Source organism: Otolemur garnettii, unplaced genomic scaffold, assembly GCF_000181295.1.
Source record: "Otolemur garnettii isolate 467f Iridium unplaced genomic scaffold, OtoGar3 scaffold00097, whole genome shotgun sequence".
Lineage (NCBI taxonomy): Eukaryota > Metazoa > Chordata > Mammalia > Primates > Galagidae > Otolemur > Otolemur garnettii.
In genome coordinates, this window is record NW_003852492.1 from 561,906 (window position 1) to 576,995 (window position 15,090).

The 15,090-nt window shown below is 51.9% G+C and overlaps 1 protein-coding gene across 2 annotated transcripts in view; it reads right to left on the reverse strand.

Annotated features, from left to right (window-relative positions):
* Positions 1–7,231: 7,231 nt before the first annotated feature.
* The window catches only part of KIRREL3 (kirre like nephrin family adhesion molecule 3), a 489,958-nt gene continuing 482,099 nt past the window's right edge, over positions 7,232–15,090 (reverse strand). Inside the window, exons 13-16 of one of the 2 annotated variants that reach the window (XM_012808957.1) lie at positions 13,888–13,995; positions 12,377–12,486; positions 9,199–9,285; positions 7,232–8,702 (exon numbers count right to left, since the gene is read on the reverse strand). In XM_012808957.1, coding sequence (XP_012664411.1) covers positions 8,259–8,702; positions 9,199–9,285; positions 12,377–12,486; positions 13,888–13,995 — 749 coding nt within the window. In that variant the 3' untranslated portion in view covers positions 7,232–8,258. The remainder of the gene's footprint in view (positions 8,703–9,198; positions 9,286–12,376; positions 12,487–13,887; positions 13,996–15,090) is intronic. The other variant, XM_012808956.1, reaches the window with a different exon arrangement.

Consider the following 15,090-nt stretch of genomic DNA (forward strand, 5'->3'; position numbering starts at 1 on the left):
TCTACACACACAATCCAGCTGTCCTGGATGGGAGCCATTGCTTGTTACTGAACGTGCTCAAACTTGAGCCAGAATCCAACACTAAGGGATGGGCCAGACTGCCCCCCCAACTCCACACATGCACACAAGTAGACACAGGAGCTTTTTACATTTTTGTTGGGTGGTTTCTGATACCATATGCAGACAGCCATTCGAGATCACGCACAGAGAGGACTGTGCACGTGTGGGTGGGTGTGCATACGCCCAGGGAGACCTCTGTGCGGGTGCTTCCAGTGTGCCCTACATCCTACCCAGACTGAGGAATACAGGCCAAGGTCAGAGCTGGGACTGAAGCTTTGATGTGGAGTTGCTGGATGGGGTTCCTTGGTGTTCTGGGAAGGAGACTTTTGGCCTCCAATTAGCACTGCCAGTGTGAATGAACTGTCTGCCAGCCGGCCTGGGACTGATTAAGCAAGCACTGAATGAAGAGAAAGGCGCTTCGCTGCAAGTCAGGAAATCTTGGGTTCTTCTCCAGGCTCTGCCACTTAATTCTGTATGATCTAGGACCATTTATGCACTGCTGTGCCCCAATTCCTACCTTCCTTGAAGCAAAAGAGGGGTGGGTCCTCACCAAGACCACTTATCTCAGAATTATAAGGAGAGGTTTAAGAAGGCCGCTAGGGATGGGATGTCAACAAGTACTCAGAACCCCTAGTCCAGATTCTGGGATCATCTCACCAGCCCCTTTCCACTCCGCGGTCTGCGCGCCACACCCAAAGTAATCCCGGTGCCCTTGAGCAGAGTTAATCTGGCGCACGCGCAGTTTTCACCGCCGGGGGCGGGGAGGAGTTACTGAGCTCAGATCGCCTCGCCCGGACGACGGGGGCGGGGCCGCGCATGCGCTATCTGCGCGCCCGCCGGCCTGACCCTCCAGACTGTGGGAACGGGCGGTGAATCTCGCGGTCTCTATGGAGCTTTGGCCAGCTTTCCCCGCCTCCTCCCGGAGACCTCCGGGACGCTGACCCTGGCAACCGCCTCGTATCCGGCTCCTCCCTGGCAACCAGCCCAAATTGTGGCTACGGCTGCGGAGGGAAGCCGGGCGGGGCGGCGCGGGGAGGGGGGCCTGCTCCTCGGAACACACGCTTACCCGCCTCGCCTTTCCCCGGGAGGGGGCGGGCCGGGCGCCAGCTAGGCGGTCAAGGTCAGACCCGTCCAGCCCTGTCCCACCGAGGGGGAAACTGAGGCCGGGAGCAGAGACGGGACTCCCAGCTCGACCACCTGCCTGGGCAGGACGAGAGCTTAGGGCTTCATCTGGTGCAGGAACAGATTCAAGTGATACTCTGTATTCACGTCACATGCTGTGCCGTAATTTTGAGCACTTCACGTCTTTATTTACACTTTTCCAGGGGTTATAAGTACACGCAATTGCTTTATCCCAGAGACTGTCTACCCTACAAAAAGTTTGAGCTTGTAAGCAGTTCTGCCTGGGAGGCGGAAAGGTGTATTGTGCGGGGCTGGATGGTGAGTGGTGCTCCGTCCCCCAGTAAACCTCTGCTGCTCCTTCTGGCTGGTGGTGATTACACATGCCTGGCTCCCAGTGAGGACTTAAAGATCTAATGGGAATACCGTTGTAGTAACATTTTATAGATTGTAAAGTGTGATATCAGTATTAGATTGGAAAGCTCCCTTTGATGGAAAATCCAGGAGAGGGTATGAAACAGGTCCGGTCCATTTGTAGGGACAAATACTTGCCCAGGTAGTGAGTAACATGGCAGATTACAGAAAAGGCTTTGTCTTCAAATCACCCACAAGCTAAGTAGGGGAAGGTAAGACTGACATCACTGGAATGACTCAAACAAGGCAGCTTTGGGTGACCAGCGAACAAACTGCTCTCTGGTAGTGGTTTTCAAGCTGAAGTCAAGACACCTTTAGGGGTTTTGAAGAGAAGTTTCTTGGGACACGTTACCCATTTCAATGAAATGTAGCATACCACAGTGGGTTCCTAAACAAAGAATGAGAAGTACAACCTCAAAGTTAGCTCTCCCCTTTTTGATGTTTTAAATACAGTTTCAGAAAACTAATTGTTAGTTTTAACATTCCTGTTCTGTACCAGACATGCTTCCAAGAAATCAGGTTGTCTTTCCAACTTAAAAAGTTTAAGGAGGGGTATGGGGTGTGTGTGTGTGTGTGTGTGTGTGAGAGAGAGAGAGAGAGAGGAGAGAGAGATTAATCTAGTTCTTTCTCAGTGAGTTTACCTCTCTTGTTAGAGATCTTTAGGGTCCTGCACCCAAGACAAAAGAAGGTGGGATCAACCTTGAGTCTTACTAGATGACAGTTTGGAAAAAGCCCAAATGTACAGAGCTGCTTCGCTTAAAGGGACAAGACAAAGTGGGAAGCAGAGGACAGACCACAGTGCTAAGAGAGTTAGTGCAAAAGTGTTTGACACAAGGTTTTAGGGAAAAATCATCTTTGGGTGAGGCCGGTGCTATGTCTCAGGTTCCCAGGGAAGGCTGACTGTTTGAACACCCACCTGGGAACAGAAGTGTAGCTGCCTCTCAAGAGCCTGGGGAGGCTGAGGGTGGAGCTGGGTGGGGAGAAACAGCCAAGGCCCAGACATGGAAACCACCCTAGGGGGTGGAAGTCGGAATTACTGAACTGAGCTCTATCATTCTGAGGCTTGCCAAAGAGATATTTATATACGTCACTGAGTTTAACACTTTAAGAGTGCCTTCACTTGCTTGAAAATGGGTTTCTTGTGGTACTAAGCTGCTTTGCTTGAGAAAAAAAATCTCAAGAGGGGTGGTGCCTGTGGCTCAAAGAGTAGGGTGCGGCCCCATATGCTGAGGGTGGTGGGTTCAAACCCAGCCCCTGCCAAAAAAAAAAAAAAAAAAAAACCTGCAAAAAAAAAAATCTCAAGAATATGAGTTTGAGTCTGGCAAGGAATTTCACTCTAGTTCTGTGCTCATTTTTTCTCTGTGGATTTATGCTGCATTAACGTAGCCCTTGCATGACAGGAGAGCTAGGGAAACTTTTAATTAAAAGTCAAATAGGAAGAAAACCTTATCTGAAAATTCTGCCTTAGAAGTCCTGCATCTGAATCCGAATCCTTACCTGTACCACTTTACTGCCGCCTGCTGCCTTCTTTCAGTATTTGCCTCAAGTTTAGTGCCCCTGAGTATCACAAATACACTTTCTAGGCTGTAGGCAGCAGAGCCCTGGCCCCCTCATTTCTTTGCAGAGATAGTGAGGGAGGTGGTATCTTTAACTTCGTCCACTGAACTTGTTTTTGTCTAATGGGAAATGACCTTTCTTTATTCAACACCTATCCTGAGTAGTGCTTTTTCTCTTGCATAATTAGGAATAAATTTCAGAGAAGTTTCATTTAATTAAGACCCCAGTTCTCCCCCAGATTTGGACTTCCTGAGACTTCCCCTCCCTTGTTTTTGAAAATTAATTCTCTAGATGCACTTATACAGAAGACAATTATAAAGAAGCATTCTTTGCATGTTCTCATAGCATTCCAAGATACTGCCAAGGGCCATAAGGTGAAGGAGCAGAGGAAGGAAATGCCTATGCTCGTCTGACATTCCCAGTCAGGGAGCTCAAGGAAGCTTGTTGCTGCCCTTTGGGTGGGCTGAGTGGAATGTCCCACAGAAGAGCACTGGGAACACGGTTTGGCAGGCAGATACTGGCTGAGGCATAAATATAACCAGGGACAGTGATCAAAACTCAACAGCCCACCTTGTGAATGGTTTGTATTCACAGAAAACCTTTTAAAGATGAGGGCTGTGTAGGAATGCAAACCTTCAGTGTATGTCAAAACCCTTGCTTATTAGAAAGGGTAGCAGTTAGGGAGAGAAAGAACTCATGGTCCCAGAGCAAACCTGGACTTATCCAGTAAAACAATTCCCAATTCCTTATAAAAAAAGAAGAATAGCTTGGATTTTTTAAATTCCCTCAGTTTGTGACCTGGTTGGAGGGTTGGGGAAAAGTAGAAGCCTACTGGAAATGAGAAGCAACTGTCTGCAAGAGAGCTCTGGATCAGGGACGCCCAGGGATTTGCTGCTGGTTTCAATGTGAAAGCTGCAATTACCTGGTATGTGGTTACAGCTCCTACAAACAACTGAGATCTGAGGCTTTTCAAAGACCTTTTTAGAAGTAAAACCCAAGATTTAGTCGAGATGTCATTGGTCTATATCTAAAGGTTTGTTTCTTTACATAGGCATACCAACTGGTATTTTAAATAAACATCTGTATGTGAATTAAGATAGTTTTGATTTAAACATTTATATATATATATTTTTGGCCAGAGCTGGGTTTGAACCTGCCACGTCCATCATATGGGGCCGGCGCCTTACTCCTTTGAGCCATAGGCACCCTAAACATTTATATATATATAATATATATATATATATTTTTTTTTTGAGACAGAGCCTCAAGCTATCCCCCTGGGTAGAGTGCCATGGCATCACAGCTCACAGCAACCTCCAACTCCTGGGCTCAAGTGAGTCTCCTGCCTCAGCCTCCCAAGTAGCTGGGACCACAGGCGCCCGCCACAACGCCCGGCTATTTTTTGGTTGCAGCCGTCATTGTTGTTTGGCAGGTCCGGGCTGGGGATTCGAACCCGCCACCTTAGGTGTACGTGGCTGGCGCCTTAGCCGGTTGAGCTATAGGCGCCGAGCCATTTATATATTTTTTAAAATAAAGAGTGTCTTCTACAGGGAAAGTTCCTAGAGAAGATAGCAGGACTCCCCTTCTGGGGCCATTGCAGATCATACAGGATACCTGGGAGAGAGCTCATCACACATGAGGGCTCCAAATGGATATGGAAATATTGTGGAAATATTGTAGCAAATACCATAAGTGGCAGTTTCCTCCCTAGCCAGGAAAAGAGAAATGGAATTCCTGTTGGCTCCTTTTCTGTTGTTCTGAGAAATCTCCCAAGGACTGCATCATATTTGTTTTCCTTTCCCTGAGTCCTTTTTGTTCTGGAAACTTAAAGGCAGCTTCGTGGCCTGTTGCTTAAAAGGATTTGTTTAAATAGACTTCAGCAGGAACTGATTCGATGGGGCATTTTAGCTCTTCATATGAGAGGACTTCCTGTTCCAGGAAAGTTGAAGAATGGTGGAAATTGCCCTGGCCTTGCAGGCTGGCAGAGAGCCTGAGAATTAGAGACTGGCTCCACCCAATGACCCTGAGCCAATAGTGAAGTTTAACGCTATCAGCAAACTGGGTTTTGGCCTTGGTGGGGGTGGGGACGATTTGATACACAGAATATCTTTGTTTCCCAGGTCACTTGGGGACTTCAAGTGGAGGACGCTAGTCCTGCCTTTCAAGTGGAGCTGAGGCTTGTCCTTGGCCAGCTGGCCTGAGTGGGCACAGCCGATGACCTTTACCAGCAGCTGCTTCCACCCACAGTCTAGGATGAGGGTGGCCTTGAGTCTGCCCTGGAGGGCGGAAGCATCTTGTAGTGGAAATCATGTGCTTGAAATCTCATGTTTGCCACTTGTTAGGTCTTGACCTTGGGCAAGTCTTGAGGCTCCTTTAAGCCTAATTACCACATCTGTAAAATGGTGATACTTTGTAGAATTATGAAGATTAAATAAGATTACGAATGTAGAGCACTTACTTTATTTAATGTGAAATCACCTACGGGGAAATTCAGGACTTCCCACTGCCTTTTTTTTTTTTTAAAACACTTTCGTTTACCAGCTTTTCTGCATCCTCCTTCCTTTGTGAGGAGGTACTAGGGCTGGGGACAGCTGAAGGATGCATGTAGTTCAGTCTGGGCTCCTCAATGCTCCAGAGCCCCCAGTCTTCCCTAATTTTTTCCCTCCAGGCGCTTCTGTCTCACAAAGATTGCACTTGTGACTTTCTGTTCCTTTGGCTGTTCTTTACTGTATTTGTGCTTTGGAGAGTGCTCAGAGGCTTGGGCACTGTACAGCTAGCCTTTACGCTGCCCCCATGCTCTTGCTCAGCCTCCCAGATAATTGGTGTTCTTACCCAGGAGTGCCTAAGGCAAGGAGGAAGAGGGTTCTTCTGTTCTGTAAGAGAGCAGATTTCTTCCCTGGTTCTTTTATAACCTCTACCCTATTAGTTCTGTGGGTAGGGGGACTGGGACAGCCGCAAGGAGCAAGGCAGGCTGTGGTGAGAGGATGGGGAGGTAGGCTGTCTCCTCTCCAAGGTGGGGAGATCAGGAGAAGCTGGTGGACATTCCTCCCAAGTCCCCGTTCTTACTCTAGTACACCAAGGCATTTTGCACATGCTCTTGGATCCTTATTTTCTGCTGGCAAAGAGGAAACCTACATGGGAAGAGGCAAAGCTTGCCGAGATTGAAGGGCAGGGGCTAACATCTGGCATCTCTGCTGGGTCAGAATGGTCCTGAGAGCAGGTTGCAGGGTGGGGATGCAACCCATTACATTTCTGATCATTCTCCCTTGGGCTTTGGGGCTACAAAGGATGATACCCTGAGAACTGGGGCATTTTGAAGCACCAGAAAATAGGGTAGAAACAATAATTCCTCTGAATGGAGGAGCTATGAAAGCTGTGTATAGAATCTGTGGATTTGGCCCATCCAAGGGATCAGTGTCTTCCTGGAAAGGAACACAAACTGGTGTGATAAAGGTTCGGTGATGGGTGTGGCCTAGGAGGAAAAATTGGAGAAGAAAAGTCTAAAATTGATGAGGAAACTTCAAGGTTGAAGGACAGTTTGGCTCTTCCCTTTGAGTCCCTGAACAGCATTCCAACTTGCCTGTTTATCAGCCCCATCTGCCACGGCTGCCTCAAGCTTCCCACCTGAGCAAAGCCATTCTTAGAACTTCGTGTGAGTTTCACATTGAGTGTCAGGTGCTCAGTGGTCAGTCTGTCACTCCTTGACAAAAGAATAGAACAGTACTTGTGGGAGTATCAGACCTCCTTGTCCGAGCCTCTAGTGGAGGGAACTTTCTCTGCAGAATATAACTGAGAGGAAAGAGCTAGAATGACTGGCCAGTATCCAATATGGTCATTTTGCCTCTGAGCTGTCCTTGGCATGAGTCAGGTGGTTGGGGAGTCCTGTTTCTGCCCTATGGGTTGGGCCCACACACAAAGGAGAGGGTTCTGCCTGGAGGTTTATTGCCACCACAACCAAAGCTATCAACGGCCTTCATTTCTGGGAAAACTGAATTAAAGAAGGACAAAGAACATGGGGTCCCAAAGCCTACAACTGAGCTCGTGGGTTCCTCCAGTAGAAACAAAAGAACAGAACGACTTGTGGGAGTAATGCCCCTATCGTTTATTCTCAGGTGGTGAGTAGGAGGGGTGAGGTGTAGATACCTCTCCTGTCTGCCTGGAGTCATCCTGAAGGCAGGATTCTCTGTCCTTGTGTCGGTCTGGCCATCTTATAGACCTGACCTCCAGGGCCCTCAAAGCAAATACCTCCCAGGAAACACTCTCTTCATGACTTCAGAGAACGCTGACAGAGAGACTCTGGCACTTCTTACACTAACCCTGTGCGCTGAGGAGCGAAGGGGAGTACACAAAGCTGGAAGGCGGGTGAGGAGGCTGTGAGCCACACAAGTTGGGGGGCATGGGCAGGGTATCCCCAGGCACTCACACTCTCCCCCCTTCCCTCCTCCCCTCCCAATGCTCCAGGCCCCAGCTGGGTCAGTCCCACCTTGAGTTCAGAGTATCGAGTCTAAGGACAGAACTGCAAGAGTATAGACACAAACACCAAACGAATTGGGGGTGGGCTCCAGCTAGCCAGGTCAGAAAAATGCCCCTTTGGTCAGGGCCATTTCTGGCTTCTCAGCCCCAAGGTATGCCTGTGAGCAGCGGGGAGCCCAGGCTGTGGGGCAGCTCAGTGCTGGGAAGGACCACCTACCCCACCCAGGGCTGGGCAGGGGCACAGGGCCGTGCTTACTAACGGCAAGGTGTAGAGCCTGTGAACTGAGAGTGGCTGGCAGTTTCACGGAAGCAAAGTTATAGCTGCCACTTGTGCTGTGGGAGGAGCAGGTGAAGAGGGGCCTCCAAGAAGGGGCAGAGAAGAGGGCTCCCGGCACCAAGTCGCTCAATCAGCTGCATCCTGTGTTCACTCCCTGCCTGCCCACCTCTGGCACACTGCAGCTGCAGACCCAGATTTGTGCTTGATTAGAGCTTCGGAGGAAGGTGGTGGCAGAGGCCTGGGAGGCTGTCCTGGAGGTGGCGAGTTCTGGGATCCTCTGCAAAGTGCCCCTGGTCCCTGGAGCAGCAGAGCAGTGCTCTGCCCTCTTCCTGGCTGTCCCCACCTGAAGGTGTGACCCTCAGACGTGAGTCTGCATCCGCCGCTGCAGGGGCCGGCTGGGGTCGGAGTTCTGGGAGGAGGACTGCGAGTGGTGGGAGGAGGAGGCGGAGGCTTTGCTGGCCTTGTCGAACTGCACGTAGCCATCCTGCTTGCCGCTGCTGCTGACGCTGCTGTCACACTGCGTGTCCAGAAAGGAGCTGCTGTCGCTGAGGGAGCCTCTCTGGAACTCCCGCTCGCAGAGCTCGATGGACGAGCTGCCCATGCCCAGCACGAACCTCTGCCCGTAGTCGTAGAGGCGGCCCTGGCCGCTCAGGGTGCTGTAGATATTGGTGAAGGACATGCCTGTGGGCACGCGCTGCTTGCCCGCCGGACGCAGGTCCGGCTGACAGCTGGACAGCGAGATGGTGGGGGTGGAGTGGTGCTCTTTGAAGGTGTTGACGCTGTAGTAGCCATTGGTAGGATCCTGGAGGAGGGGCAGGAGAGACGGGAGCATCACTGGGACAGCCTCCCCTGTCCTGACTCACGTGGTGGGGTGGGGGGGGACACAACCCCGTGGGGACAGAGAGCGAGTGGGGTGGAGGGATACTGAGCAGGATGTGGCAGGGCAGCAGACCCAGGAGTCAAGGGCTGCCCTGAGGGCCAAGTCAGGGCAGTGCAAAATCATTCGCAAGTCAGACTTGGATGTCTTTTGTTTTTATCCTGAATAGGATGGGTAATTTTGACATCTGTATGTGAGGAGGCTGTGGGTGGCCTTTGTACTCCCAGCCCTGCAGTGCTGGGGTGGAGAGACCAGGGGCTTTGGCAGGGGAGTGTCCCATCTTACCGGTGGGTCAGCGCCTGCCCCCAGGCTGGCCTCCAGCCCTTCTCTTCTCTCACCTGCTCTCATGGATTTGTGGCTTGGCCCTAGGGAGTTGAAGACCAAGCCCCACGGCTGTGTCTTACAACCTGTGGCTCCTTACCTTCAAGTTCTGAAACTCTTTCTCCTCTTCCTTGAGGACCTCCAGCTGCTTCAGTACCGAGTCTTGTTGGAATTCACCCCGGTCCATCTACAACCCAAAATGGCTGCTCAGTGGACAGGAATTGGGCTAACCTTCCACTTCCCTAAAGGAAAAGATGGCCATCTGTGCCTCCCCTCCTCAACCCTCACTACCTGGGCAAGGGAGAGAGTCAGGGTCCGTTCCTGGGCCCCCATCCCAAGAGATAGGCAGGCATTGTGGGGGGCGAGGTCAGGTCTCTAAGGCCACACTTTCTTCACCTGGGGCATTACCTTGGGAGATCTCATATTCAATTCAATTCATTGAGCATTTATTATAAAATTTCAACTGGGCACTATGAAAAGGGCCAAGGATATACAGATTGAGATACAAAAGGACACAGCTGTCTTGCTCAGGGAGATGGACTTGTAGAGAGGCGATTACAGAACAGCAAGCCCTGGGCACAGCTGGGCTTCTGAGGGCAGGTCCTCAGCCGCTGCGAGGGCCTAATGAGGCCTTAAGAAGGAACAAGGAGCGACCACAGGTGAGATGCAGATGACTGTGCCACACCTGTTACTCCAAGCAGGAACTTAGGTACACTGGAAAGTTATCTTGCTTACAGGACACCAAACAGCCTGAGGGGCAGGATCACTTCCTGCTTCTCTCTGAGTCTTCCCCATACCTGGCCCAGCGCCTTGCATGCTGTGGTCACTGACCAAAATGCTTTTGGAATGGAATCTTGTGTAATTTTTTTTTTCTGGAGACACTCTCAAGCTGTGGCCCTGGGTAGGCCCTGGCCGTGGCATAACAGTTCACAGCAACCTCAAACTCTTGGGCTTCAGCGATTCTCTTGCCTCAGCCTCCCAAGTAGCTGGGACTACAGGCGCCTACCACAAAGTCCAGCTATTTTTTTGTTATTGTTGCAGTTGTCATTGTTGTTTAGCTGGCCTGGGCTGGGTTCAAATGCACCAGCCTCGGTGTATATGGCTGGCATCCTGCGCACTGAGCTACAAGAGCTGCCAAGGAATCTCATAATCCTGATTCACCTGTGTCTAGCACAGTGCCTGATACACACAGGGTTGCTCTAACTCTAAATGTTGTGTTTATGTTGAGTGAATGAATAAAATGGCTTAGCTCTAAATTACTGAAAATTAAAATAGTTATGGGGCATAGGAGGAAGAACAAAGTATACTCCACATCCCGTGGGTGGATGAATTACTCAGAGGGATCACAGAGCTGCTTAACCTGTGACACATGAGAGGCTGGCCCTGCATCCTGCCTGCCAGTGTGTGAGCCGGGCTGGGTGCCACCTGCTCACTGGGTGGGGTTCTTTCTTCCTCCTTGAAATTTGTTTTCCTCATCTCTTTTGGAGCCCCACGGAATCAGCCGAGGTGTTTCCATCCAGTTACCGCCTCACTAACAATACTGCTGTTTTCATTTTCCAGTATGTGCTCTGGCTCTATCTGGGTTGGAGACCTTCTTTCCCACCAAATTAAACTCTTAAACCTGCCTCTCCTTGGTGATGGGGCTGTCTCAGGGCTGAGGAGTGAAGATCTCCAGCCACAGAGCCCTCAACAGGCCCCTTCTGCTGAGTTAGTTAGCCTACTCTCACCTGCTGCTCAGGGAACTCAGGGTCCCATCCGGGATGAAGGGCAGACCTGATGAAGGTCCAGGCTGCAATTCCTCCCTTCTAAAATAAATGCTCCACTGTGGCAGGCACTATGCTAGGCCTAGGGGAATAGACGATGTAGACCGCAGGCACATGACCTTTGACCTTGAGGAGCTCTGGGATCATTGGGGAGACTGTCTGTCACTAGAGGAATAGTCACATGCAGAGAGTTTGGGAGAGGGGAAAGTGCACAGCCCTGCTGGCAGTAGACAAGCACAGGAAATCATGGAGTTGACATTTGAGTTGATTCATACAGAGTGGGAAATGTGACAGGCTGAATTGCAGGCAGCGGGAACAGCCTGTGCACAGGTCTATGAGGCACAGAGGACTGGAGGGCCAGGAATCACTAGCTCTCCTAGTGTCTGGAAGGCCATGTGCTTTTGGAGGGAGGATGGAGCCAGGAGGGTTGGCAGCTGCCTCCTATGTGGGGCCTGGAGGCTGTGCTGGGCAGCAGGAGCCACCTAGGCCCTTTAGGTAGGATAGTAACAGGATCAGATTTGCATTTTAGAGGGACCCCCTTTTCAAGGCTCTACAGGATGGGTTGAGAAAACTGCCAGAACACTAGAATATCGAGGCCAAGCAGGAGGCTGCTGTAAGGGCCCAGGGACGGTGGGAAGTAAGGAAGTGACAGTGGAGGAGGGACGGCGCATAATTCTATGAAGTGGAATTGACAGGACTTGAAAATCAGTTGGACAGAGGAATAGCGGCAAAGGGAAAAGTCGGTTCAATTCAGTGAACATGTGAGTCTCCACCAGCTGCTGCAGACGCAGGCCGGGGCCAACCCTGCTCACCATCCAGCAGCACCTGCTCTGTTCCAGGTGCTTCAGCTCTTCAGGGTTTCCCATTGGACCCTCCCCATGGCCCTGTGTGCTGGTACCTTCAGACCCATTTCACAGATGGGGACACTGAGGCTCAGAGAGGCCTGCTCTTTGTTCCTGGCTCTGCTACTACCCCAACATGTAACAGCACCGTGCAGCCTGCACTAGGAGTGCTTGGTATAGCTGCCTGGGTTTCTGTTCTGCAGCTGGGTTGGTTATGGCCCGTATATGGGGTCCTGGGGACCAGGGAGAGGAGGCACAGGCTTGGCGTCACTGAGAGGTTGCTTCTGGTGAGGAGTAACCAGCTCCTGAGGAGTATCTGCTTCCTGCTGACGTTTTTTCTCTTGGCTGGGGAGTGGCGGGAGGTGCATATGCATATCTGTCCCACATATATCTGTGTATGGATGGCACACATACTGTGGCCCCCATGCCTGTGCTTTTTTCTCCTTACTGAATCATCAGGTTCTCTGAAGTCCAGGCTGTGCCTGAGCCTCTGGACACGGAGCACAGTTGGTGGTGCCTAGCCTGTAGTGGAGGAGGTGGGGGAGGGCAGGCTGCAGGCCTCTCCACTCATGCTCTGCCTCTTGGAAGCACCCAGGGCACCGAGAAGCCCCCAGTCCCCAAACCTTCTGGGAATAGGCCCCCAGGGTGGGGTGGGGACAGGCAGTGTCCTCACCATCAGCTGCTTGATGGTGGGGTGCTCCTCGGCCTCCAGGCCAGAGGAAGGCTCCTTGTGGACGATTTCCACTCGGATGTCGTTTTTGGCTGAAACAACGCCTTTGAGATCTGGACATGAAATAGGAGAATGTAGGTGACAGATTCAGTTCTTACCTTGAGATATTAAGCTCTCCCCAGCCCTCCATCCCTGCCACCCCCTCCCCGGAGTTTACCCTCCAGCCCCTGAACTCAGTGTCCTCACTGGCCCCCTTGACAGGACATGCTGTGGGCTGTGTGGGCCTCCAGGGAGGCAACCACGTGGGCTGCCTGGCCCTGCTGATGCACCACAGACACTCTGGCTTGAGAGGCTGTCCTCAGCCACCTGTCACCTCACTGAGCTCTTCACCCTGCTGCGTCCTCACTACCTTCCAGAAGTCTTCTCTGACCTCCTCCCTTACGTTCTGAACTCTTCATCCATAGAACCACAGACCTCAAGGGTAGATCCTGGAGGCTCTCATGGCCCACCTCCCGCCCAAAGCAGAGACACCCCACCCCTGGCGCACAGGGAGCCTGCTTCTCTGTCGACACTTCCATGATGGAAGCTGTACTTCTTCTGTGGCCCGTTTCTAGGTGGAGAGCTCTGTTAGGAAATTCTTGCAGAAGTATGTTCCCTAAATTCCTGCTGAGAGGGTGATGAGGGAATTCCTGAGACCACATCACTAAGGGTCAACCTGGAAGCCCAGGTCACTTGGCTTGGGGTGGAAGGACAGCAAGGGGAACACACAGCTTTCTGCGAAGGGGTGGAGGTAACAGCCCTACTCTGGTGACTCATTTTGGGCATAATGCTCATAGAAGTTAGGGCTGGGTGAGGTCATAAAAGCCACATCATCCAGCTCTTTTATCATTACAAAGCAGGAGATCAGACTCCTGGAATGGTTGTGGCTTTCTCAGGCCCACGTAGTAGAAGAGGTGGGACCAGAAGACTGTGTCTCCGTTATCTCACCTCTCCTCTGCCATCCTGTCTTATGCTTGCACGTGTCTATCCCATGTAACTTCAGAGCTGTGCCCGGTATGGAAATCCTGGGAACACGCAATCCTTCAAGAGTGCACAAACACTAGAATTTTACTGCTAATGACTGCAGACCTTTAAAAGTTGGCTCATAGCAATTCCTTGAACTCATTTCTCCCGTGTGTGAGATCTGCCTTTCTGGTTAGACTGGCAGCTCTTGGAGAGCAAGGATGAAGCCAGTCTTTTCTCCCCTGATGTCTACACGGCCCCCGACTGAGAGCTATGCGTGTTCACCCCACAGGGCTGGCTGACTGCCCTGCCCTGCACATGGAGCCCATCTAGTCCACGCTCACATCTGCCGAGAGCCCATACTTCCGGACGCCACACATCAGACCCACTCCCTGCCCCAGGAGCGCAGCGCTGTGAGGCATTGTACTCCTGCTTACTTGCTCTCCAGGGCAGCCTAAGCCTGGCCTTTTTCTCTGTCCCCCTCCCTGAGATCCCGGGTCTCCCTCCCGTACTTCTCTGGGAACGGGCACAGCAGAAAGCCACAATGGTTGCCATAAGGACGAGGAAGGCCACGCCAGCTCCTACGGCCACCCCAATGATGACGGCCATCGGCACAGACTCTGTGGGAGAAAAGTGGGCACAGCTGATGCGGTGTAGAGGGAAGCTCACTGTCTCCCCAGGACCTCACCCAACTCCCTCAGGTCAGCCCCTGGCATGTGGGTCCCTCCTGGGAAATGCCTCACTGGGGCCTGGGCAGGCCCAGGCCGAGTTCAACAGGGGCCAGCTCTAGCTGGGACGGCAAGTCCAGGGTGAAGGACAGTGGGTGGTAGAGGAAAGGGCAGGGAAGAGCAGGGGAGGACAGAAGAAGGACAGTGGGGCAGGTAGACACGGAGAAGGGAGGGCCAAGGAAAAGGAAAGCCAAGGTGAGGGTGTGCTGGTATAGCTTGGCTCTCTCTGGCTTTGAACAGGAGTGATGCTCTCTCATGCAGGGCTGGGGAGATTTTCTTTGGAAAGGTCACTGTTCTGGTTGGGGGGGGGGTCTGTCCCTTCCTCCTTCTCCCTTTCCCAGGTGCACAGGTGATGGATGCACAGGACAACCAGCTCCTAGACAATGCTTTAGTCCAAGCCAGCTGCCCCGGGCCTGCTGGGCACCAGACTTGTAGCCCCCAGGTTTCTAGGTCTCAGAGGCAGGGAAGCAGGGTCATAGCTTACCCACTGCCCACCCCAGGGATCCCGTTGTACCCCCAGGCCTGTTGCTTCTCCCTCTAGGCACCCCTCCAGTGAGAGAGGGCTGGCACTCCAGCAGAGCAAGCCCCATTCCCTGCTATCTCTGCCTGACTCGGGCCCTGGCTGGGAGCAGTGATCTTCCAGATAGTCCTGGCTCTTCCATGGTGGCATACAGGGCTGAGCACATGACCCAGGGCCCCAAAGAGCCCATCAGGAATAGAACTAGAGAATGCTGGGGCAGGGGCCCCACTAAGGACAAGCTTCCCACTTTATAGATGGAGACACTGAGGTCTAGAGAAGTCAAGCAACTTGGCCAAGGACACACAGTTGCAGTAGAGCCAGGGTGAGTCCAGGCCTCCTCTTACTGCCCCATTCCATCTTCCAAACCCCACAAGATCTGGACAGCCTCCACAGCCATTGAGTGTGGCTGCATGACTTTTTTTGACCAGCTCACTTTAGTTCTCTTATCTTAAAATGGGGCTAATTAT